Source organism: Primulina eburnea, chromosome 17, assembly GCF_022965805.1.
Source record: "Primulina eburnea isolate SZY01 chromosome 17, ASM2296580v1, whole genome shotgun sequence".
Taxonomy (NCBI): Eukaryota; Viridiplantae; Streptophyta; class Magnoliopsida; order Lamiales; family Gesneriaceae; genus Primulina; species Primulina eburnea.
Window position 1 is genome coordinate 27,732,590 of NC_133117.1, and position 24,755 is coordinate 27,757,344.

Below are 24,755 nucleotides of genomic sequence, written 5' to 3' on the forward strand. Positions count from 1 at the left end.
TTACAGGCGGATTAGTCCCCGTTCATAATTTAACGCTTTCCAATCCTAAACATAATTTGGTCACAAGACATTTAGCATACCTCAAAAACTTAAAATATTTACTTGCACGTCACACATACTTACTTGGCGTTGAGGGATTCATTGGACTTCGATCGGAGCCGTTGCTGCACATTCTAACATGAATTCAAATGCTTAACTGATACACTTAGACATAATAATCAAGCTTACTCACGAGCTCATTTAATCCCTTAGGACGTTCTACCATTCCCATGACTCGACCTTGTAAACCATTGTACTAACCCAAGACATCGAACCTCCAAGCATAGTATAAGATTTTTCCCAAAATTGTGAAGGACACGGACCCCGTGCCTACCTCCGTATAGGGGTCCGTGCAGACTCGGGTGAGAAGGCTCGAAAGGAAAGGTGGACACGGACCCCGTGTCAGGGTTCGTCTGAGGGTCCGTCTAGACTCTGTAAAAAGACACCGAAAAGAAGCAAAGGCACGGACCCCGTGCCAGGGTCCGTGTACCTGCGGGACGTGCCAACACGTGAAAATTCTGAACCTGATATGCTTAACACCTAAACTCAATCGTACGGACTACGAATAGACACCACGAGACACTTCTTAGAACACTAAGGCATTATGTCAAACCCAAGTGAACATTAAAAATAACCCCAAGAGTAACAATCCACAACCAACAACACAATTAGGATTTCGACACCAACTTTCTTCCTACGACGCTCAATTCAAATTGGTGCCTAACGACGCGAAACCACACGTTAATAACCATCCCAACATCATAAACAAAGTACCTATACGCAGCAGCGATCACCCGTCGATTTCCAACGAAGCCTACAACACAAAAACTTCAAGAACACAATTTTCGTAAAAGTCGCAGTTTGAGCAGTTCCACGAAAATCATCATAACTCACTCAATTTTCGTCCAAAAATCTCGAATTTTATATCAAATAGAAGGAATCAAAAAGTTCTACAATTTTGTAGTTGAAAGTTTTCTCAAAATCTCGACTGAAAATTCGTAGTTTCACCCAGAACAGTAAAAACGTGATTTTTTATCCCTAAAGTGGTTTCGAAAGTGATCCCAACACAATTGCTCAAACTTCTACACATCGTACCCATGGTTTTAAGCATAAATAACAACGCATGCATAATATGACGTGATCGATGCATCAAGAACAGAATATACGTGCCTTTTGATGATAACTTTACCGAAACGGCTATACCGAAGCGGAGAAGGAAGCAAGGTTGATCCGAGACGAACGTGGCGTTAAAATCTTTGAAGAATTCACACCAGATCGCTGGAATAATAATAAGGGAGTGGGGCGGCTGCTGTTCTATTGAAGAACCCTAGTATTCTTTCAAATAAAACCTAAAGATGAGTGGTGTAGTGTGTGTTGTGGGTGTTACACGTTTTCTAGTGTGTGTAGAATGTGTGTGTGTGTGTGAGTAGTAAATTAGGAAAAATTAGTGCTAAATTAACTAAATTAAATACTAATCAAAAGTTAACACACACTAATTTAATCAAACTCCCCATTTAAAAATGATTACACACTAATTTTAAAAGTTCCAAACTCTTAAATTATTAAATACATGAATAAGGCTTTAAAAGGTTAAATACTAAATAAATTATTTAGAATGCTCCAAACCCAGCTTAAAATAAAATACCGCATTTTAAAATGCCAAAAATCGTCACCGCTCAATTCCTCGATCCCGCTTAGAATAATCGCCTGAAATATGAAACTCGCAAACCATTTTAACGTGCATCACAATAAACATGACTAATTTAAAATAATGCATTTTCATAAATCATGCACTGCTAAAAATCAATTTAAATTTAGTTAAATGATTTAATAATTAAATAAATGCATGGATTATACGTGTACTGAATTTGGGCACTACGTATACAAGACTGATTCATACTCAAAAGATTTCAAAAAACCCGAGTGTTTATTCAATCATCCTTCTAAACACTCTGAGCACATTAACCGATCCTATCATAAGCAGTGGATCGTTGTTCCCTTTGAGACAATAAATTCAAGGAGTTGGATTTATATAAAATTATAATATAGTAAATTCAAGGAGTTGAATTTATGATAATTAAAATTTGGAAAGAATAAATTCAAGGAGTTGAATTATGAACATTGATAGTTTAAAATATTAAATTCAACGGTTGAGTTTATAAAAGATTAAATTAAATGTAGTGAGGAGTATATATAATGAACTTGTAGGAGTAAAAGTCCAACATACTAAATAATTAAAGTTCTTAAAAGACTTTAATATAATAATTTATTAAACTAGTTGGCCTTGTCAAATTAATTAACTAAGCCCATTAAGTTTAATTAAAGAACCATAAATCTATAATTAAATAAATTAGGTTAAGAATTCAATTTTAAGTAAGAAGACCACAAACCCTGGCCTACATGACATGCAATTTTCGAAAAAAGGCTCTCCCCTCTCCAGTCTAATTTTCGGCCAACAAGAAAATATCATAGAGTTTGTGCCGTCAAATAATTTTTTTACCTCAAACGATAAAGTTCTTCTAAATATTCTAGTCAATTTAGAAGAGGAATAAATATTTCATTCGTGGACTCGATTTGAGAAAGAAGACTTCACGAAGATTGTTCGTAGGGAATACTACAAGAGTTATTTATCACAATCCCGTAATAGTTGGTGTCAAGTGATTATTATTTCACTAAGGATGTGTTTGGTTGAGTGGATTAAACAAAGATAGATTAAAAATCAAATATTTATCGTTAAAATTTTAAGATGTTTTAATAATCATTTTGACCCGGTTTAAGATCCAATTTTATTAATCAAATAGTTATCCATAAAATTGTATCTTAAACGAGTCAAAATAATTATTAAAACAACTTAAAATTTTAACGATAAATATTTGACTATTAATCTATCTTTATTTAATCCTCTCAACCAAACACACTCTTAAGGTATGTTAATAAACACCTTGTGAATGATTAAATTTTGTTTAAAAAAATGAGTGTTCAAAGACATTATTTGAATGTCAAACAAATTTTTAAAAATTTCTGCTATATTTTGGACACGGTAAAACCGATTTCCCAACAAACTTTTATCTTTCCACGCTTTCTTAAATGCCAAAAGGTTTATTATGGAGTAAAGCATTTTTTCTTCAATATAAATTACCAAGTCGAAAGTAATATAATTAGCTGTGATGTTGGACAAATCGGATTCCTCGTTTCTTTTTTGTTTTGGATGTTAACACAGAATGATCCAAGTCAACTTCCCAATTATATTCTAATTCAACTCGTTCTCATTGAAGTATTTTCGTATGTTAGCATGCCATTTAGTAGAACCAGAATATAATGTATTCGATAAGTTTGAATCAATCTGAAAAGTGTAAAAAAAAATAAAATTGGAGTGTCTAAAACATTTAAATCTCTAATTATTAATTAACGATTAATTCCCTTGTAAACGATTATTTTTATTATTATTTATTTATTTCGATACACACAAATATTGGTAATAAAAAGATCGACCGTTGACAAAATTGTATGGGACACAATGACGTGCACATAACATGGCAATTCTATGTAGTAACGTGCTTGCCGCCAGTTAGTCAACCCTGCGTACAAATATGAAACTAACGAGTTTACTTCCAAAGAGTTGACTCTTCGAATACTATTGGCTCTGAATTTCCCAGAAACCGAAAATGTATCCTCCAGATTATATTCCAGTAATTCAATCCAGATGAGAACATATATTTGATCGAATCAGTCGTTAAATGCTGTAATAAACACAACCATGTCGTTGGAATCCATTTTCTTCCATCTTTTATTATGCCTCCCACTGGCTCTAGCAAGAACGGATTCAAGATTTATCGCACAAGGTGACATAATCACCAAGCCTAATTGCCAAAGAAGCTGTGGGAACTTAACAGTTCCTTACCCATTTGGAGTTGGCCTTGAAACCGGCTGTTCTTTTGGCCCACGGTTCAATGTTAACTGCAACACTTCATTCGATCCTCCAAGGCCCTTTATAAACAGAGGAAACATGGAGATTGTAGACATCACGGATGGCACGATGAGCGTCAAGAACTGGGTCGGCCGACAATGCTACGTCCCTAATGGACTTGTGAATTACACCATGTCCATCAATATGACAGGGAGCCCTTTCACCTTTTCTGATTCGAATAGGTTCACGATCGTGGGGTGTGATGATTTTGCAGTGATAAAAGGATCAGAACCTCGCAATTTCAGCAGCGGATGTGTCTCGATGTGCTCCGGTCCCAAGGATGTCATCGAAGGGGAATGTAGTGGAATCGGATGCTGCCAAACTGAGATTCCGAGGGGTTTACAGCACTTTGAAACAAGCTTGATTACTATCAATAGTCATAAAAATGTTTCGTCATTTAGCCCTTGTGGATATGCCTTTCTTGGAGATTCCGACAGGTTTAGATTCAGCGCAGCAAACCTCGACGACTTGAGTTTCTGGGAAAGAGTCACGGACGAAGTTCCGTTGATTCTTGACTGGGGCATTGGGAACTCTCAAAACTGCAGTGAAGCTCAGAGGTCTAATGATTATGCCTGCCAGCAGAATAGTTATTGCGTTGAATTGGCGGATATTGGTCGTCAAGGATATCGATGCAACTGTTCGAAAGGATTTGAGGGGAATCCATATCTTAGTTCAGGCTGCACAGGTAAATATTCTCTTAGCATCTCTAACATTAATTTAAAGGTCGCCCCGAGCTGTCTACAAATGAACTGATGAATTACATGTAATTCTTCTCATTGCCAGATGTAAATGAATGCGCAAGTAATCCATGCGACGCTCATGCGACTTGTATCAACACTCTCGGCAGTCATATTTGCTCTTGCGCGAAGGGATACGTCAATGATGGAAAAGGAGATGGAGGCAGATGCATTGCTAAGAACTCAGAGTTTCCAGTTCTCAAGTTTGCCTTAGGTACTCATTTTTTATCCTCCGTGTTTTTTTCCATAGAATCTTCAATCAAATCTCCAATCGTTTTGCCAGTTTTTTTATTTCGAATTCGAAAGTAGGAATTTATTCAAAAGATGCATTATTTCAAATATGTTGACAACTATATTGGATCTTTTCATCAACGAGGCAAAACAAGTCACCTTTGCTTGATCTTTCTCAATTTGAACCCAGGCATGAGTTTCGGCTTCTTAGGCTTAATAATTGCTGCGACTTGGCTATACTTCGGTTTCAAAGGCAGGAAGCTAATGAAACTAAGGGAGAAATTCTTCCAGCAGAATGGTGGATTGCTGCTGAAACAGCAGCTTTCTTCAAACGAGGTTAGCATGAAATCGACCAAGATCTTTACTGCTCAAGAACTCAAAAAGGCGACCAACAATTATGCAGAAGACAGAATCCTAGGCCGGGGAGGCTATGGAACAGTCTACAAAGGAATCTTAACAGATCCACAACAAATCGTGGCTATCAAAAAGTCTCGGGTAATGGATCAGAACCAGATCGAACAGTTCATAAACGAGGTGATTATCTTGACTGAAGTCAACCATCGAAACGTGGTGAAACTTTTGGGTTGTTGTTTGGAGACAGAGGTCCCTTTATTAGTATACGAATATGTCTCAAACGGGACTTTGTTTCATCACATCCATAACAGCGGGGGGATGCCTTGGTTCTCTTGGGATAATCGTCTGAGAATAGCCATTGAGTCTGCTAGCGCATTGTCCTATCTTCATTCTTCAGCAGCAATGCCGGTAATCCATAGAGATGTAAAGTCGCCAAACATACTCTTAGATGAATACTACAACGCAAAGATATCAGATTTCGGGGCTTCAAGGTTAGTTCCCATCGATCAAACACAAGTGAGTACTCTAGTCCAAGGGACATTGGGATACTTAGACCCTGAGTACTTCCACACAGGCCAGTTAACTGACAAAAGTGACGTCTACAGCTTTGGAGTCGTTCTTGCAGAGCTAATGACAGGGAGAAAGCCACTCTCCAACACTAAAACAGACGATGAAAAGAGCCTGTCCACGTTTTTCTTGATGTCCTTAAAAACCAACCGCTTGTTCCAAATCTTGGATCCCCGAGTACGTAGGGAAGGGAGTTTAGAGCAACTCCAGGCCGTCGCAGAGCTCATAAAGAGATGCCTTAAGCTACACAGTGAGGATAGGCCGACGATGAGAGAAGTGGTGATGGAACTGGAAGGTTTCCGGAAGTTCTCGAACCATCCATGGATTCAGCAAGAGGTAGAGGAAGAAGTTGTGGGATTGATGAACGAGGAAGAAGCAACAGACTTGTACACTGTGACCATAAGTCCTGAGCCTAGCACTGGGCCTTACACAATGCAGCATACGGGGACTTCCCCTTTGGTCCACGCCATAAGCAGCCCACGCTGATTAGTTTTCATCAATTTGTGGTAAGAACTTTTGAAATTTATGTCTCCCAATTGTGTGTATTGCGCTCTTTATGCATTTCCCATTTCTGAAACATATTAATGAAATTACCCTTCAGTGTTGGAGAAACAATATTTGGTTCATGTGATTAAATCAAACTAATGTCTTTTTGCATGGGTTAAGTGTTTACACAACAATGTAAATATTTTGTTATTTTCGAATTAATTATTTTTTTATTAAAAATAATATATTTATCTAAAAATTTAAAAATAAAAATAAAAATATAATTGAGACCTTTAAAAAATAAGGCTATTTAAGAAAAATAAAAAAATTATCATTAAAATTATATAATTAAAGTATAATTATAATTTTAAATAAAATTTTACCGAATCAATTAAAAGTTATATAATATAATAACTTTAATTAATAGTGTAGAAGATATAGAATATCCATTAATAAATAGGAATTTTAGCCGGAGTAAACCTCCCATCCCAATATTGTGATTAATTTGTATCTCGTTAATTATTTTCATATATTAGAATAATGAAAATAAAAACTTGTATGAGATTGTCTCGTAGATTCCGGTCAATCCAATTAAAAAGATACCTGGTCAAAGATCGATCGGAACTTTATTAATTGGGTCAAATTGAAACTTGGGTGGGCTATTCACGACTTCACGTACGTTATCTCGGCTTAACTCTTTGAGAATTGCAGCACAGCGAATTCTTTGTTTGCTCATACGATTCTGAATTTTCAATTCGATTTCCAGTTTTTTTTTTTTTTTTTTTGAATTTTCGTATGGATTTAGGGTCTTATGTGATAGGATCGATTTGGGGATAATCGTTGAGCTACAATAACATAGTTTTTGAAATATTGCACACCGATGAATTAAATCGAGTTAAGTTTTAAAAACCAATCGAAAGACATTCAAAATCATCTTTCATAAAAATCGATTAAATACTTTGAAAAAAAATTCAAAGATATGCAAGTTGAATGTGTAAAAATATTTGGATTTAAGCATTTTATCAAACACTTTGTATGTAATATTTTGGTATTTGAAGAATATATAAAATTTTTCAACAATGTATCTTAAAAAACAATATCAATAATTAAATACAATAAATAAATAGACACATATTTGTTTATGGATGTTCGGAGATTAAGAACTCTGATCCTATGTCATCCCTTCTTTTACCTAAGAAAGATCCACTAGAAAACTTTGATTTATGCAACTACTTATATAAACATATTTCAACTTAGGACTTATATATCTATTGCCTAATTGAAACTCCTAACACACTTGATTACAAGCCGAAACCTCACAATCATAAACATTTAATGAGGATACATTTGATATACACATACACTATAGACTTTGAAGCTCAACTTTCATGTATGTATGTGAGTGATTGTGTGTAGAAAAAATTTATAGTGTATGTATATATCAAATGTATCCTCATAATTGGGCTTGCTCCCATCTAGCTAATTTTTTCCTATAAGCTGTCATGCTTTTTGAATCCCCTTACAAAACTTGTATTTAATCTTTAAAATGTTTTATATATAGACTCCAATATTGATATATACGTTAGATACAATAAAATGACCGCTTGGAAGGTTGTGTACGGATTCTAACACTGCGACAGTCAAATTCGCGTTTCTGGCCATTTTTCTGAAACTGAGTTGTTATTATCAGATCGAACTGATCAAACTGTGTTGATCTAGTTGTCTGATCTGGTCTGTTATGAGCTTGAGTTGTTGGCTTGATCTGAGCTGCTCCAAGTGAGCTATTGTCAAGTTAGTACAAGTCGAGTTGGTGGATTTGCTTTGTTGTAGCTCTTGATTTTTCGATTTTTGGGTAAAGTGATAAACATGAAAGTTGTAGACATTTCTCTTAGAGTTCTATGGAATCAAGAATTACTCAATTCCAAGTTCATATGAGAAAGATGTGCTTGATAGATCAGGCTACTAGTAATCTGAAACATGTTCTTCATTTTATGCAAAACTAGCAATTTCATCGTGGTTTATCAACTTCTTCTACCCCAATTAAGACTTTGACTCATGAAAATGGTTTGTCTACCGATATCTTAGATTTATAATTCATATTGAATCATTCTATTTGAATAAGTGAGTCGAGTGATATGACCAAAATACAAGAACTGCTTCATTCAAGTTGATTGTTGTTTCTGATTCCATCAGCTCAATCTTGCGATTAATATTTTGCCTAGATAAATTTGATTCAGTCTTTTTGGTGTATTGTCATTTGCACCAGTGAGTTGTAGGATATCATCTAAATATTGCAGCTCACTAGATTTTCTGTTTGGTTAATTTCAAGTTTCAGCTTCCGACTTTATATAACAATTTCACTCTTGAGTAAATATGTTAGAAATTCAATAAATTTTTTTGTTATAATCAAAATCAAGATTGTTTGTGTATTCTCAACACATTGTTTTTTTATTGGAACTCTTCGTTGTTCGGAGAATCTGAAAACAAAATTAATTCGTAAGTTCTATTTCCAAATTTGAACCGAAATCAAAAAGTTATTTGGTTTCAGATTTTGAAAGACGATTTCATAAAACTGTGGTTGGGTCTGTTGGGAAATTATACCGAAGCGACGCCGATCACGATGATAATATAGTGTCGAAAATGTCACGGAATAAAATAATCAATAAGAACACAAAGATTTACGTGGTTCACCCAAAATAGGCTACGTCCACAGAGCTACTGCTGATCTTTTATAACAAGAGAAATATTACAACAAGTATATATAACAATACACTAAATATCTCACACTCTCAGCTCGAGTATAACCGAGAAAAATAATTTCTCCAAATCACACAAGAGAATACTCAACACTAAAATGCTCTCTCTATTTTTCTAAGCTTTGAAAGCTTTTGATTTTGGGATACAATAAATGAAGGAATTGAGCTCTATTTATAACTAATTCTCTCTTAGGAATAGTCCATTTATTCAATAGATCCAAATTTTATGGTAAATTATATTATTCATTTAAATTATTTTGAACATTTTCTTTCATATCGAAAATATTCATTGAATAAAAGTGTTAAATTATTAACCAGACTATTTCCATAGCTCTGATATCATAAGAGGCTTAGAATCAAATTGAATATGATACGTGACGTTGTTTTACTAAATTTTTCCTTAGTTATTATTATTATATCAAGTATTTAACAACTTTTTATAATACATGATAATAATATATATACACATAATTTTATATCTTCATATAATGTTTATATATTGACATTAATATAGTTATACATGCAAGTTAATACATTCATAGACATATTAATTTAAATTAAATAACCATTATTTAATTCATAAAACTAACTCATTAGTTAATTGATTCTAGAAATCTCTAGAACATTTAATGAAAATTCATATTTATTAGTAGTCACAACTACTAGTACTAACATTTAATTAGTAAATTCCAAATTCACTAAATAAATTATTCTGAACTCATTATAACATCGATCAACGATCCGATAGCGCCGTTGTATCAAGGATATAAGTCTTGTCATATAATGAAAAACGAAAATTTCGAAAATCAAAACTTTCACTTACTATATTGGGCAGTTGTGAGTTTAGTGAACTTCGTCACCAAAACAGATAGTTCTACTCTTATTTCTCAATTAGCAATTAAGTTAACTTTCGTTTCTTCCATCCTTTGAAATTAACTTATAAACTCCTTTATAAGCATCATGTTTGATCTCCATCAAACTATTGTTCCAAATTCAACTCCTTGAACTTTGACTTTTCTCAACGGGAACACAAAGTCCGATACTTGTGTGACCTTCAATGGTTCATAGATATAGCTAGTCGTAGGTTCACATTTCCATGTAATTTAGAATAACATTTATTCTTATTCGGGCTTACCTAAATTAGCCTCATTCTTTTCATCAACACCTTAGTTAAGAATGTCAAAACTCGTTTCTGATTGCATCCATGATATCATGGTAAGAGCATCTAGTAACATCGCCCCATGATCTCTTAGGTATCACTGATAGTGACTTGGAGAACATTAAGTCATGATTAGCATATCCGATCGAATCTGCAACCATTTGTATATCGAGAGTTGCATATAAATTCGACACGATGTAATTTATCTTTGAGTAATAGTGTCATGGTATGCGAAACTGAGGAAACACCTTTCCAAACTGTACATTTCTTACTCTGGTCAGATATTCCTTACACTATTAACTCTTCAGACCATATAGGATATCTTTACCCGTAGGCAAACGATGAATCCCCGAATACAATACATTTGCTCTTACGTATTTCGATACTACACCCAAACTCGCCATCTGATGACCCTCAATAGAGTCGGTAAATGAATCAAAGTGCATGATAGTATGTATAACCCTTACATTGTCTCGGGTCAAAGGACTAATGGTATACAACCATAACCGCGGACTATTCCATTCGATAAGTGAGAACCACTTGGACATTTCGAGGGAGGGTTGTTCACTACATCATCATCTGATCACTCATCTGTATGAATGAACATCTCCATGCCCTTGTTAATGAAACACGACATTTACATCACAGTGCTAGTCTCGAGCTCAAGCGAAATTTATCCTTATTTTAAGTGGCTGATTCGACTAGGAACCTGTTTAGAATATACGGTACACTTCTTAATGAGTTTCATGATCTTACGTTGCGAGACATATTTCATGGTACCTATTATATATTCAAGGACTCAATAAAGTATTTAGAATATACGGTACACTTCTTAATAAGTTTCACTTTGTTGCGAGACATATTTCATGGTAGCTTGCATGGGTATACAAATAAAGTATAATGCCATAAATGAATAAAATCGTAAAATATTATTAAAATAAAGATTATTTTACATTAGACTCAATAAAAGCCCAAGTCACAAGTTGACCTGATGGACACCTACTCTAACATATACATGATATTAAATTCTTACACAATGCTCATGAGATTTGTATCAACACTCCTAGCAGTTATAATTGCTCTTGCATGCAGGGATACATTAGCAGAAGAGATGGGCACAAATGCATTGCTCAGAACTCACAGTTTCCAGTTTAGGTACTCTTTAAACCACATATTTTTTCGAGTTTATCTAAAGATTCATATTTTTTTAAATATCTAGCCATCTTTGGTATAATTAATGATGGTTGTGACTTGGCTATACATCGGTATCAAATCCAGGAAGTTTATGAAACACAATGAGAAATTCTTCCATCAGAATGGTGGGTTGCTATTGAAACAACAGTTTTCTTCCAAGGAGGTTTCCATGAAATCAACCCATATCTTTTACAATGGAAGAACTTGAAAAGGCGACCAACAGTTATGAAGAAGACCGAATTCTAGAACGTGGTGGCTATGACACAGTTTACAAAAGAATCTTGACTAATCCCCAGCAAATCGTGGAAATCAGAAGGTCATGAGTAATGGATCAGAAACAGCTCGAACAATACTAACGAGGTGATTATCTTGACTCAAATCAACCATCGAAAATGGTGACATTTTTGGGGGGGTTGTTTGGAGATGGAGGTCCCTTTATTAGTATATGAATTTGTTTCATATGGGACGTTTCATCACATACATCCTAGTGGGGGCATACCTAGGCTCTCGTGGGACAATCGTTTGAGAATTGCCAACGAATCCACTAGTACATAGTCATATCTTCATTCTTTAGCAGCAATGTGTTGGATCTCGGTTTTCTACGTGCCTAAATGCAGCGGAAGTTTAAAATTTTTATTTTATTTTGAAAAACAAAATAATATTTGGACACTCGTATGTTTTTCATAATCAAACATGTTACGCCTTAAACGCATACAAATCTCGAGGATGAGATTAATGTTTTTAATGCTGTAACATATCCCAAAGTTTTTGTTTTGATGATACCAAAACTTGGCTTAAAAATGTACTAATGTTTTATATTGAGGCATGCAGGAAATTAAGAACAAAGTTAAGTTCGGAAGATCCGAAGTTGGTTCGGACGTTCCGAAAAGGTGCCGATCAGAAGCAAAGTGGAAGCTGTTCGGAAGCTGCGAGGAGCCAGTTCGGACGGTCCGAAGACGTGATCGGACGTTCCGAACACAAGCAATCAAATCACTTGAATGCGGAGACAAATTGATCTGACTGTTGATTGAGTAAGATTTCGGACGCTACGAAGGACATGATCGGACGCTACGAAGTGTTGAAGATTTCAAATCTCTGGAAACGCGGGAATGTTCGGACGGTACGAACTTGAGTTCGGACCTTCCGAAGCTGGTCATACACTGTCTGAAAGAACCGTTCGGAAGAAACGAAGCTGGATCGGTCCCTCCGAAGCATATGTTCGGACCCTACGAAGTCAAGAACGGACGATCCGAAGTCATCCCAGAATTACGCAAATTGATTTCAATCACATCGGACGTTCCGAATCATAAACAGAAGATCCGAACCTTGGCGTCCAAGATTAGTATAAATAGGCCTTTGAGGATGCATTTTCAATCATCCCACTCCACTCTCTCTTGTCTCTTACAAAGCTTTCTACTATCTCTTGTGTGCGTTGATTAAAAGAGTTGTAATATCAAGAGAGTTGTAGAAAAAGAGTGAAAGTAATACTCTCGAGTGGGTTGTAAAGTTCGTGGCTATCCTTGGAGCCCTCAAGGCCAAGTAGACGCATCGAGGCGTGGTTGTAAAAGCTAGCTTGGAGCTCCTAAAGCCAAGTTGATATAGTGATACCTCGATCCTCATCGAGAAGGGGAGACGTAGACGATTCTTCGTCGAACTTCCATAAACATCTCTATCCCTCTTTACTTTACGCATTTACTTTACTACGCATTTATTTTACGCACTTACTTTACGCATTCATTTTATTTGTGATTGTCCCTCAAGTCTTCCGCTTGCAATTTTTGCAAACTCGTTTTAAAAACGCTAAAGGGCCTAAAAGAACCTATTCACCCCCCCCTTTAGGTTCTTCAAAACATAAGGTGTTAGAATTATACCTTCAGTAAATTAAATCACTTGGCTCCAACTAATCCGGTATAGGCGGATCTAGCTCTTGATGAATCCCTAAGAACGATCTTCAAAAACTCTTTCCTTCAATCCTTCTAATTAGGTCCACGACTAGAAGATTTGTTCCTCTTTCAAACAGCACTAGAATATTTGAAAGAAGTTTTACGTTGAGATCAAAAATTTGAGAGAGGACTCAAATCTCTTTTTCTTGAAAAAGATGGCCAAAAATTCGGAATTTTTGGTGGGTTTCTCGTGAATCACCATTGAGAAATTAGTGGAGGCTAGTTTTTTTTTTAAAAAAAAATTATGAGTGTTGATTAATTAACCTCAAACCTAATACACATATATATAAGCTTAGGGCCTATTAATTAAATCAAACACTTAATGGGCTTAATAAATTAATTACTCTAGTCCAACTAGTTTAATTAATTAATCTTTTAAAGTCCAATTAAGAATCTTAATAATATGTATGTTGGTCTTGTACTCCTACAAGCCCATTATATATATACCCATTACATTTAATTTAAATCCCTTATAAATTCAACATTTGAATTTAATATTTAAATTTTAAATTCAACTCCTTGAATTTATTACTTCCAAAATTTAATATTTAATAAACTCAATTTTTGTGTTTAATAAATTAAATCCTCGAATTTTATAAATTCAACTCCTTGAATTTATTCTCTCCAAATTTCATAAATTCAACTTCTTGAATTTACTATCTCATAAATTCAACTCCTTGAATTTATTTTCTCAAAATTTAATTATCATAAATTCAACTCCTTGAATTTACTATATCATGATATAAATTAAACTCATTGAATTTATTCTCTCAACAGGAACAAACGATCCAGTGCTTGTGTGACCCTCAATGGTTCAGGGATACAGCTAGCCGTGGGTTCACAACTCTTTGTGATTCAGGACATAATCCTTTATTCGGGCTTACCCTAGTTAGCCCCATTCTTTTCATCAACACCTTGATCAAGAATGTCAGAACTCATTTCTGATTGCACCCATCGGATCATGGTAAGAGCGTCTAGTAGCATCGCTCATGATCCCCTAGATATCACTGATAGCGCCTGCAAGAACCAGCCGATTATGATTAACGTACAGTACGGTCCCTTCATGTCATATATCCCAATCGAATCTGCAACCATTGGTTCATCGATGGTTGCATATTAATTCGATAACTATGTGATAACTATAATAGTGGCATCGCGTGTACTATTGGAGAACTCATTCTCTAACGTACATCTCATACTCTGGCCAGAGATTCCATGAACTATTATTTCATCAGATCACACAGGATATCCACACCCGTAGGTGAGCGGTGAATCCCCGACTACAATGCACTGGCTCCTATATGTGTCGCAACTGTACCCAACCTCGCCACCTGATGACTCTCCTGGAGCCGGTAAACGAGTCAAAGCACAGCCCTAACATATAGAGCCTCAGTGTTGTCCCGGATCGTAAGGACTAATGGTGTACAATCATAACCACAGACTTATCCTCTCGATGATTGATAACCACTTGGAAAGTCCGAGAGAGGGTTGTTCGGTATAATCATCACATGACTACCCATCTGCATGTTTGGACATCTCCATGCCCTTACCAAGAAACACAGTACACAACATCACAAATGATAGTCTCGAACTCAAGCGACCTTTATCCATGTTTTAGGCGGCTGAATCGACTAGGAACGAATTTAGAATATACAGTGTTTACAAATGAGTTTCAACATCGAATTATAATTCATTTGTATTAAAGCATAATCAAGAACTTTATCTATGCTAATTGCATGGGTATACAGATAAAGTATAACAAAACCATTAAAAGTTAAATTATATTAAAATAAAGATTGTTTATTACAACTTAGTCAATAAAATCCCTAGCCAACCGTTGGCTTGCAGGACATCTACTCTAACACAGTGCCGATCATCCACAGAGACGTCAAGTCGCCAAAACATACTCTTCGATCAACACTAATATCAGATTTCGGGGTTTCAAGATTAGTTCCCATTGATCAAACACAAGCGAGCACTCTAGTCCAAGGGAAATTAGGATACCTAGGCTAGACCCTGAATACTTTCATCAAACCAGTTAACCGAGAAAAACGATGTCTACAGCTTTGGAGTCGTTCTTAGAGAGCTAATGACAAGGAGAAGGCCACTCTCCCACATGAAAATAAATGTTTAATTAAAAGAGCTTCGCCATATTTTTCTTGATATCATTAAAGTCCAACCGCCTGTCCAAATCTTTGATCTATGTGTATGTCGAAAAGGGAGTTTAGAGCAACTATAGGCCGTCACTGAACTCATAAAGAGATGCCTTAAGCTACACGGCGAGGAGAGGCCGACCATGAAAGAAGTGGTGACCGAGCTCGATGGTCTACGGAAGCTTTCGAGTTATCCATGGATTCAGCAAGAGGTTGAAGAAGAAACCTGGGATGGACGAGCCTGGTAGAAGCAACAGATTTGTATCCGGTGACTATTAGTCCTCAACTTAGCACTGGGACATACACAAGGCAACATAGTCTTTGCTCCAAGCAATAACATCCCCTGCTGATAAGTTTTCAATAATTTGTGAATCGAGAATTTTTGTATTAATTGTTTATACTTTTCCTTGTATATTGAAGAGTAATCGATTTTGAGTGGGAAATCTATCATGCAATTAAAAACTAAAACTTCTAAAAAATAAAATTATTTAAATAGGATAATAACTTTTTAACAACTTCCACTGAACTCTCAATTAATTAAAAAAATTATATGAAGTTTTAAAAAATATTCAAAAAATTATCAAGAATCTAGAAGAAGCTAAAAGAATATATGCAATAACGATGTTTGTATTCTCTGTTGGGTTAAGCACGACACGTGGTGATGTGTAACTTTTTATACAAGATCATCAATTGATCATTTTGTGATCATTTAATATTGTCGGATGAATTTGAAAATTTGTCATATCAATTGAAATGATCACTTCATAATCTTGTATAAAAAATACATAACATCGCAATAGAGGATCAACATACTTAATAACGATTGCATGAATTATATTAAGTAATTATTAGTTAAAATATTTCAATCTTACGAAACAAAAATTCGTAATATAAGGCAAAAACTTGTGTGAGACGGTCTGACGGGTCGTATTTTGTGAGACTGATATCTTATTTGGGTCATCCATAAAAAATTATTACTTTTTACGCTAAGAGTATTATTTTTTATTGTGAATATCGGTAGGGTTGACCCGTCTCATAAATAAATATTTGTGAGACCGTCTCACACGAGACCTACTCGTAATATAATATATCCATATTATTTATTTACACTTGATATACTCTCTATATTTTATGAATATTTTTTTATTACAATATATATATATATATATATATATATATATATATATATATATATATATATATATATATATATATATATATATATATAAAAGCAGAGTTTTTGCCAAAAATAGTAATTTCCAGCCAAAATGACATTTCTAAAAAAGGAAGGATTTATTACTGCAATAAATGATCACTTCAATTATTGTTTGCATTGATTATATAAATTCATTTAATTCAATTTTGCATTTAATTAAATTTTATGTTAATTCAAATGTAATTTATGTATCATATGTTTTGTTTTTTGTTTTTTACTCAAATTAAAATTAAACTCTATTGAAAACATAAACTATATTAAAAATTCCGCATTGATTATATCAATCAGTTTAATTAAAAATTGTATAAATAAATTTAAAATACAAATAATTGCAATATTCAGTATCACTCATGAGGTAAATCTTACCTAATTTCAGTATCACGGATTCTAATCTGTGAGACGGGTCAACCTTACTCATATTCACAATAAAAAGTAATACTCTTAGCATAAAAAATAATAGTTTTTCAAATAAGAGATATGTCTCACAAATACGACCTGTGAGACCGTCTCACACAAGTTTTTGTCAATATTTTTTTTATCACATGTTAAAAAATAATAATGTATAACTTCTCGAAAATTAAAGAATTAAATATGTATTAAGGTTGGTGGCCGACATCAATACGCTAAACACGATAAGCATCATGTCATTGCCTTAGGCTAATACAATCTAAAATTTTGAGATATGATAGTGATTATTAGCTACAAAATTAATCAACATACGTTGTATTTAAGAAAGTTTTTTTAAAATTAGCGAATAGTTTTTATTTTTATTTTTTTATAATTATATTAATTTTTTCAATTTAAATATATATTAATTTTCACTAATTTTTAATAATATCATCCCGTGCGATGCACGGGATGCACGGGTTAAATACTAGTATATATATAAATAAATGAAATGTAAGCGGCGCGTACTTTCCAAAACCCTACGCCCAGCCAGCAGACGCTTTGCAAAGTGGAACACCAAATTATATATAAAGCAAGCTGAGCACTGTGCTCACCTCACCACCGAGTTCTAGCCCTAGTTCTTTTGCTACCTTCTTCACAATCGATAACCGCCTCAACTTTGAACTGGTACGTGTTTCCCCTCAATTTCTATACGCTACGCACCCGAGGTTTGTAGCTTTTATATATTCAATTTTATGTGTATAGGCTTTAATCCATGTCGAAAATGATATGGATTGATGTTGTTTGTTTTTGAAGGTTGAATCGATGTCGGACGAGGAAAGAGAGGAGAAAGAATTGGATCTCACCTCTCCTGAAGTTGTCACCAAATACAAATCCGCTGCCGAGATTGTTAACAGTGAGTTTCGCGCTTCATTTTCCCTTTACATGTAATTTGTGTGCGATATCGTTGGTATGTTTGTAGTTTCGGGGATTTTACAGTTGTTATTGGGAGGTTGCATTTTTTATGGCTTTTATTTTTGGGTCTCATTTTGTTTGGGGGTGTTTGATGGATTTTTGGTAAATTCTGTGTAGAGGCATTGCAATTAGTGTTGTCAGAATGCAAACCGAAAGTGAAGATTGTTGACCTCTGTGAGAAAGGAGATGCTTTCATCAGAGAGTAAGCAGTTTGATTGAATTTGAATATTGTTTTGCATATTTTATTGTAAAACTTGTTTTCTTTGTATTCAAATCATTTTTGTTTTTGAATTTCAGGCAGACTGGGAACACGTATAAGAATGTGAAGAAGAAGATAGAAAGGGGTGTTGCATTTCCTACTTGTATCTCAGTGAACAACACGATCTGCCATTTTTCACCATTGGCCAGTGATGAGACCGTGTTGGAAGATGGAGATATATTGAAAATGTAAGTTTTGCCAACTTGCCTGCACACAAATTTATGCTTTTGCCACATTCAGAGTGAAATGATTTCATCTTATCTTGAAATTGGGATTTTTGTATACCACATGATTGGTTTCTTAATTGCAGTGATATGGGGTGTCACATAGATGGCTTTATTGCTGTTGTTGCACATACCCATGTGCTTTCACAAGGAGCTGTCACCGGCCGGGCAGCTGATGTCATTGCTGCTGCAAATACTGCTTCCGAGGTCGCTCTGAGACTCATGCGGCCAGGAAAAAAGGTTTTTTTTTTCACTTTTCCTTGAACTTTTTCTTTTGTTTGAGTTTTAGTTTCTTGTTTTGACCCGTAACGGTTTGTGTATTGGTTTAATACAAGTGTTATGCTGCTGAAATATAATTGCATTTTGTAGTTTTGTTTCCTATTCGAATTCACAATTTTTGTCAATAACTGTCGCGTTTGGAAAATAATATGACTATTTCTAGTTTATAGATGGTAACGCCGAACGAAATTAAATTTCTGTTATTTTCTGTTACCTTTTAATTTAATTTTCTGTAGCCATTTGTCAAGATGATTATGCAATATTTAATTTCCTAACTTAGCGATTTGTGTGTGGCCTTAATGTGTAGATAGGTTTTTTTTTTGAATCAGTATATGTTGAAGGTGTTAATGTTGTAATCTGATTAACGATGCTATGAGGAATCTTGGATAATTTGAATGGTGATATACTTACCTGTACAAGACTACCAGTCTTCTCTTTAACAATTAATGATTTTCAAAGGTGCCCTTCTGGCATGCTAGCTAGTAATATTAATACCTAAATGTTTAATTGTTATATTAACGGAAACTTACTCGTTTATTATCTTGTCACACTTTTTGCAAGTCATTTTGGTTATTGGTTGAAATTTTGATCTTATGGGTATTATCCATTAATTTTTTAAAAACGTGTAGCTTCTTCTGAATGACAATGATTTATAAAAATGTTGATTTTATGGGTATTGTCCGGTATATTCGAATTTTTTATACTGAAATTTTGTATAGAACTGTTTAATAAATAGTATACACCAACTTTTCCCTCAATGTGTGATAGAGTCACCTTTTAAAAGGAGCTTCTCTGCCTTGCGTCTTCGGCTCCAAGGCCCATCGGCGGCTTGGTGCGCGGTGCACCTTTAATTACTATGTAACATGGGAACGCTTTAGCAATTATTTCTATAGTTGCCTGACAAAAAAATTAGAAATTACGTTTCCTCGTATTTTTTATTGATTCAATTAATCATTATTGCGCAAATTTTCTAATGTCTAGTTTTGAATTAAAGTCCCCATGAGCCGAATCCATTGGCTGGTTTTACTTTGAGAGAATATTCTTTTGAAGGGTTGAAGTTATTCTCTACGTGATGATGCTATTCATGAACGTGGATCTAGCATCCTATGAATCTGCTTAATAATAGTTACTCTGATAGAGACATTTTCTTAAATCTTCTTTGTCCATGTTTATCTGGCTAGCAATTTCAAATTTACATATTTTCGTTAGTTAACTCATATTTTTCAAAACATTTAAGTTCCACTTGACTGTTACTCTTTTCCAATTTATCTGTATATTTGTAATAAATGTTGTTAAGAACTCAAACCACAGATACAAAGAAATCTGTAATTTCATTGACTAAAACAGAAAATTACTTGAGAAATCATGAATTCGCACAAGGAGAATGACTCCTAGAGCAGAAAATATTCTAAGAGAATAAATTTATCTCCCCCTAGCAACGCTAGCAACAACTGTATAAAAATACACATCTATCCCAAAATAACTACCCCATGCCCCCTATATATTCTCACACAAAATAACTACCCCACCCATTTAATTCTATCACGTATATTTTATATGATTCCTATTTGAATCCAGCCCATTATCATTACCACTCATAAAAGCCCGTAACAACTGTTCTCCGAGATCTAGGTTATATCACCAGTAGATAAATATTTACGAGGGTTGGAAAGGCAACTTTGCCGAGGTCAGCAATTTTTTATGTTTTTTTTTTTTGATAGGAGACTATAAATTTATTAGATTAATAATAGTTGAGATTACAAGTCCCGTGGATGAGCAATCCACAGTCCATCCACCGATTGACTTACTATAACAAACTCATAAGTAAATAAAACACCAATCCCTAACTAGGTCAGATAACATTAAATGTCGAAACACCGACACACTAGTTGTCCATTTTGCAACCCTGAATCTTAATTTCTCCCATAATTCCTCGAACGAGTCTTCTTTGTCGTTGAAAATTCTGTTATTGCGCTCCATCCATGTTGTCCAAAATGTGCAATGTACGATGATGTACCAGAAAGTCCTTTTTCCCCTTCCAGTGAGTAAACCGTTCTCCATGACGAACAAATCTCTAGAAAATGCCGGGAAAACCCATTCGAATCCCAGGTGCTGCATAATCTTACTCCAGATTCCTCTCGTGAAAGAACAGTGTAGCAGCAGATGTTCTTGATTCTCCTCACTTTGCTTGCATAAGCTGCACCACTGTGGACTTAGAGAAGTACGTGGTTGTCTCTTCTGTATCCTGTCACAAGTTTGCAATCTGCCGAGAGCCACTATCCAAGAGAAAACCTTTACCTTTTGTGGGATCGGTACTTTCCAGATGTTAGTGAAATAAGGGAATGACAAAGTATTAGGACTGTTAAAGAAAGAATAGTACAGAGAACTGACAGAGAAGATGCCCGATGGATCCCCTAACCAAACCCTGACATCAACAGAACCCACACTCAAAGAAGCTGACTCTAAGAGACCTACAAGGGAAGTGAACTCACCCAACTCGACATCATTCAACCCTCTTCTAAACCTCAAATCCCACTGGAAAGATGAAAACCCCTGAGTATTAGAAACCGAGTAAAATCGATCAATAGGTTTATTAGAAGAAACTGATAGAAGGAAAAGACGTGGAAACCGCTCTTTGAAAGACAACTCACCCACCCAACTGTCTTCCCAAAATCTCAATAAATTCCCTCCCTTGAGCACCGTGCCAATCAAGTGTTGACAAGACGAGTGGGACCGAGAAATAAACTTCCAAGGGCTTCTGAAAGTGGAATTCCTCGCCTCCCTCAAATCCCAACCGTTGTCCTCAAAACCATAAATGCTCCCTAGTCCCTACCACTCTTTTCCACAACGAATCTTTTTCTACCGCACATCTCCACCACCACTTTCCTAGCAATGATTTATTCCTCATTCGAACACTCCCCAATCCTAATCCTCCAAGTTCTTTCGGTTTGCACACTTGAGTCCAATTAACAACATGGCAATGAATCTCCCCGTCAGCACCGTCCCACAAAAAATTCCTCATCAAAGTTTCCAATTGCTTTGCTACTCGTCGAGGGACCATGAAGATTGACATGTAATAAGTAGGCAATGCGCTTAGGACCGCTTTAATCAACGTTAGTCGGTTATTATGTGGTTGTCATAGCTGATGTATTTTGTCATTTTTACTTCTCATTTATAATTTCTAACTTTTGTTTTTAATTTATGGTAGAACAAAGATGTCACTGAAGCCATTCAAAAGGTTGCCGCTGCATATGACTGCAAGATAGTTGAAGGAGTTTTAAGTCATCAAATGAAACAATTTGTGATTGATGGAAATAAGGTCGTGTTAAGTGTCTCTGGCACTGATACAAGAGTTGATGAAGCTGAGTTTGAGGAAAACGAGGTGTATTCTGTGGATATCGTTACAAGCACTGGTGAAGGCAAGGTGGTCACGATGTTGGATGATTTTAACTATTATTTTTGCAATATTTAATACGTTTGCTCTAATGTTGGTCATGGAATTTATCATGGAACCTGCAGCCAAAATTGTTGGATGAGAAACAAACAACTATATATAAAAGAGCTGTTGACAAGAATTATCACCTGAAGATGAAAGCATCTCGGTTCATATTTAGTGAGATTAGCCAGAAGTTCCCCATCATGCCGTTTTCGGCTAGGTTAGTTTTGTTCTACCTGATGCAAGCTTCAAGTGTGTTAACAACTAGTCATCGTTTCTTTTAGTCAGTGGTTATAACGAGCAGGATAAAACATGGAACAGGGCTTTAGAGGAGAAGCGTGCTCGTTTGGGCCTTGTAGAATGTGTGAATCATGAGCTTTTGCAGCCGTATCCGGTTCTTCATGAGAAGCCGGGTATGATCCTAACATATTGGTGAACAAATCTTCTTCTGCTTCTGATGTATCAGGATATCTATGGTCACTTACGATTCATTTTCACTACACGTGCTTTGGTGCCTAACTACTTGTATTGCAGGTGACCTGGTTGCTCACATCAAGTTCACTGTTTTGCTAATGCCAAATGGTTCGGATCGAATCACATCGCATCCTCTACAGGATCTTCAACCCACCAAGACGGTTGATGATCCCGAGATTAAATACTGGTTGGCATTGGCAACAAAGTCAAAGAAGAAAGGTGGTGGCAAGAAGAAGAAAGGTCAGTTTTACCTCGGCCAGAAAGCTGTGTCGTTAAATTTATTAACTACCCTCCGTATTTATTTAAACAATCTTTGATTAAAAACACTTGATGCAACCCATTGCACAATAATATTTTAACAAATGGAGTTATTTTTTTACTTCAAGTTTTTACAGGGTCGTTGACCCAATTCTTCCTGCAGTAATTCATGTTCTCGTATATAATCTTAAGATTGTTTCTATATTCTTATATTCTCAGTGCAGTTTATTTTTTGTTCTTTTGCGGTGAATTGGTGGGTAATCTTTAAGTGAAATGTGTTAAGCAGGTAAGAAAGGGGACAAAGCGGAGGATGCAGGTGATGAAGAGCCTATGGACACTGCACCAAATGGCGCAGCTTCCCAAGAATGAGAGATCCAAATTTTATGTTTATTTCTGTATGAAATTTGGCCGCTCCATTTTATCTTTTGGTTGCTTTCTTGTCATGTATTGTGAATCCTGGGACTTTGAGTACTTAAAACGTTTGCCTTGTACACAGTCTTCTTGAACTTTCATGTATCCATTTTGTTTTTCAGATAGAAAGATATACCTGTTTAAATCCAGGAGTTCAATCATAACATAAACATGTATATATATGCCATGACCGAAAAATCTTGACCATTGGATGCTTCGAGGGTATTATCAAAGGATGGCATCTTATTAACCATTTGGTGTGAAACGTATTTTGAGGATGACTAAGCTGCGTCGATCATGACAAGTTACAAACTCTTGCTTTCAAAAAAGTTGTCTACAGCTGGTTAGGAAGTTCGTACCACCTATGTTATGAATGTGTTTGCTATACCTTTTATCCTTTGTTAAGAGCTAGAAAGAATAATTTATTCTTTTTTTTATGGGGGGAAAAAGGAAGTTCTAGAAGGTGGTCTCAGGTGGAAAAGCTGGGACAAATTGTGCCGAAGTAAGGTTGAGGGTGGTATGGGATTCAAACGGATTCATGAATATAATGTAGCTCTCTTAGGCAAACAAGGATGGAAATTTGTAACGGATCAACATTCTTTAGGATCAAAAGTTTTGAAGGCTCGATACTCCTGTGGTACCTTTTTAGATGCTGGGATTGGTTATAATCCAAGCTTTGTGTGGAGAAGTATTTTAACGTCCCGAGAATTATTCGAAGAGGGTTGCGTAAGCGCATGGGTTAGGGATTTCTTACTATGATATGGGAACACCCTTGGCTTCCGGATCCTATCAACCTGTATATTGAGGCAGTGAGTGTTCCAGAATTTTAAAATGCTATTGTTTCTTCTTTGAGGTCGGCAGAGGGAGATTTAATGGAAAGTTGAGCTAGTTAAAGATCTATTCAATGAGAGGGACCAAAATTTGATTTTTTCTATCCCATTGAGTAGGAGGAATTGTGAAGACACAGGGATGTAGGGCGAAGATGGAAAGGGCAAATACACGGTTAAGAGTGGATACAAAGTCTTGATGAGGAACTCTGGTACAATTCAAGATAATCAGAATATCAATTGGAAATTCATACGAAAATTACGAGTCCCTACTATGGTTCGAAATTTCTATGGCGAACACTTTCTGGTAGCTTACCAACAATGAAAGCTTTGCAAAGGCGTCGAGTAGAGGTGTCCAAATGGTGTCCCATTTGCCATATTGTTTCCAGAGGAGGTGTTCCATGTTCTGGTTTCCTGTCTAGT

The 24,755-nt window shown here is 35.4% G+C and overlaps 2 protein-coding genes and 1 pseudogene across 3 annotated transcripts; all 3 read left to right on the forward strand.

Moving 5' to 3' along the window:
- Nucleotides 1-3,672: 3,672 nt before the first annotated feature.
- LOC140818579 (wall-associated receptor kinase 2-like) lies at nucleotides 3,673-6,514 on the forward strand. The gene is made up of 3 exons (XM_073178581.1): nucleotides 3,673-4,691; nucleotides 4,790-4,957; nucleotides 5,165-6,514. Exons 1-3 carry the CDS (start codon nucleotides 3,797-3,799, stop codon nucleotides 6,379-6,381), a joined length of 2,280 nt encoding a protein of 759 aa, XP_073034682.1. The 5' UTR covers nucleotides 3,673-3,796; the 3' UTR covers nucleotides 6,382-6,514.
- Nucleotides 6,515-10,313: 3,799 nt separating this feature from the next.
- On the forward strand, nucleotides 10,314-15,923 carry LOC140818006 (wall-associated receptor kinase-like 1; annotated as a pseudogene).
- A 1,784-nt stretch (nucleotides 15,924-17,707) lies between these two features.
- On the forward strand, nucleotides 17,708-23,654 carry LOC140818430 (ERBB-3 BINDING PROTEIN 1-like). Of its 2 annotated transcripts, none has more exons than XM_073178382.1 (10): nucleotides 17,708-17,876; nucleotides 18,006-18,105; nucleotides 18,282-18,366; nucleotides 18,462-18,611; nucleotides 18,734-18,887; nucleotides 22,135-22,350; nucleotides 22,446-22,582; nucleotides 22,684-22,775; nucleotides 22,897-23,076; nucleotides 23,381-23,654. In XM_073178382.1, the coding sequence occupies exons 2-10, from the start codon at nucleotides 18,015-18,017 to the stop codon at nucleotides 23,461-23,463; spliced, it is 1,188 nt and encodes a 395-aa protein (XP_073034483.1). In that variant the 5' UTR covers nucleotides 17,708-17,876; nucleotides 18,006-18,014; the 3' UTR covers nucleotides 23,464-23,654. The 2 variants fall into 2 exon arrangements, with proteins under 2 accessions (XP_073034483.1, XP_073034484.1); XM_073178383.1 differs by having other exon boundaries at nucleotides 17,716-17,917.
- Nucleotides 23,655-24,755: the final 1,101 nt, after the last annotated feature.

What these genes read in the sequence shown, in the direction of transcription:
- LOC140818579 (XM_073178581.1), top strand. Translation starts at nt 3,797, where the DNA reads ATGTCGTTGGAATCCATTTTCTTCCATCTTTTATTATGCCTCCCACTG. An exon ending in TCTTAGTTCAGGCTGCACAG is followed by an intron (nt 4,692 to 4,789) that starts GTAAATATTCTC and finishes TCTCATTGCCAG; the next exon opens with ATGTAAATGAATGCGCAAGT. An exon ending in AGTTCTCAAGTTTGCCTTAG is followed by an intron (nt 4,958 to 5,164) that starts GTACTCATTTTT and finishes ATTTGAACCCAG; the next exon opens with GCATGAGTTTCGGCTTCTTA.
- LOC140818430 (XM_073178382.1), top strand. Translation starts at nt 18,015, where the DNA reads ATGTCGGACGAGGAAAGAGAGGAGAAAGAATTGGATCTCACCTCTCCT. An exon ending in GGTTCTTCATGAGAAGCCGG is followed by an intron (nt 22,776 to 22,896) that starts GTATGATCCTAA and finishes CTTGTATTGCAG; the next exon opens with GTGACCTGGTTGCTCACATC. An exon ending in TGGTGGCAAGAAGAAGAAAG is followed by an intron (nt 23,077 to 23,380) that starts GTCAGTTTTACC and finishes TGTGTTAAGCAG; the next exon opens with GTAAGAAAGGGGACAAAGCG.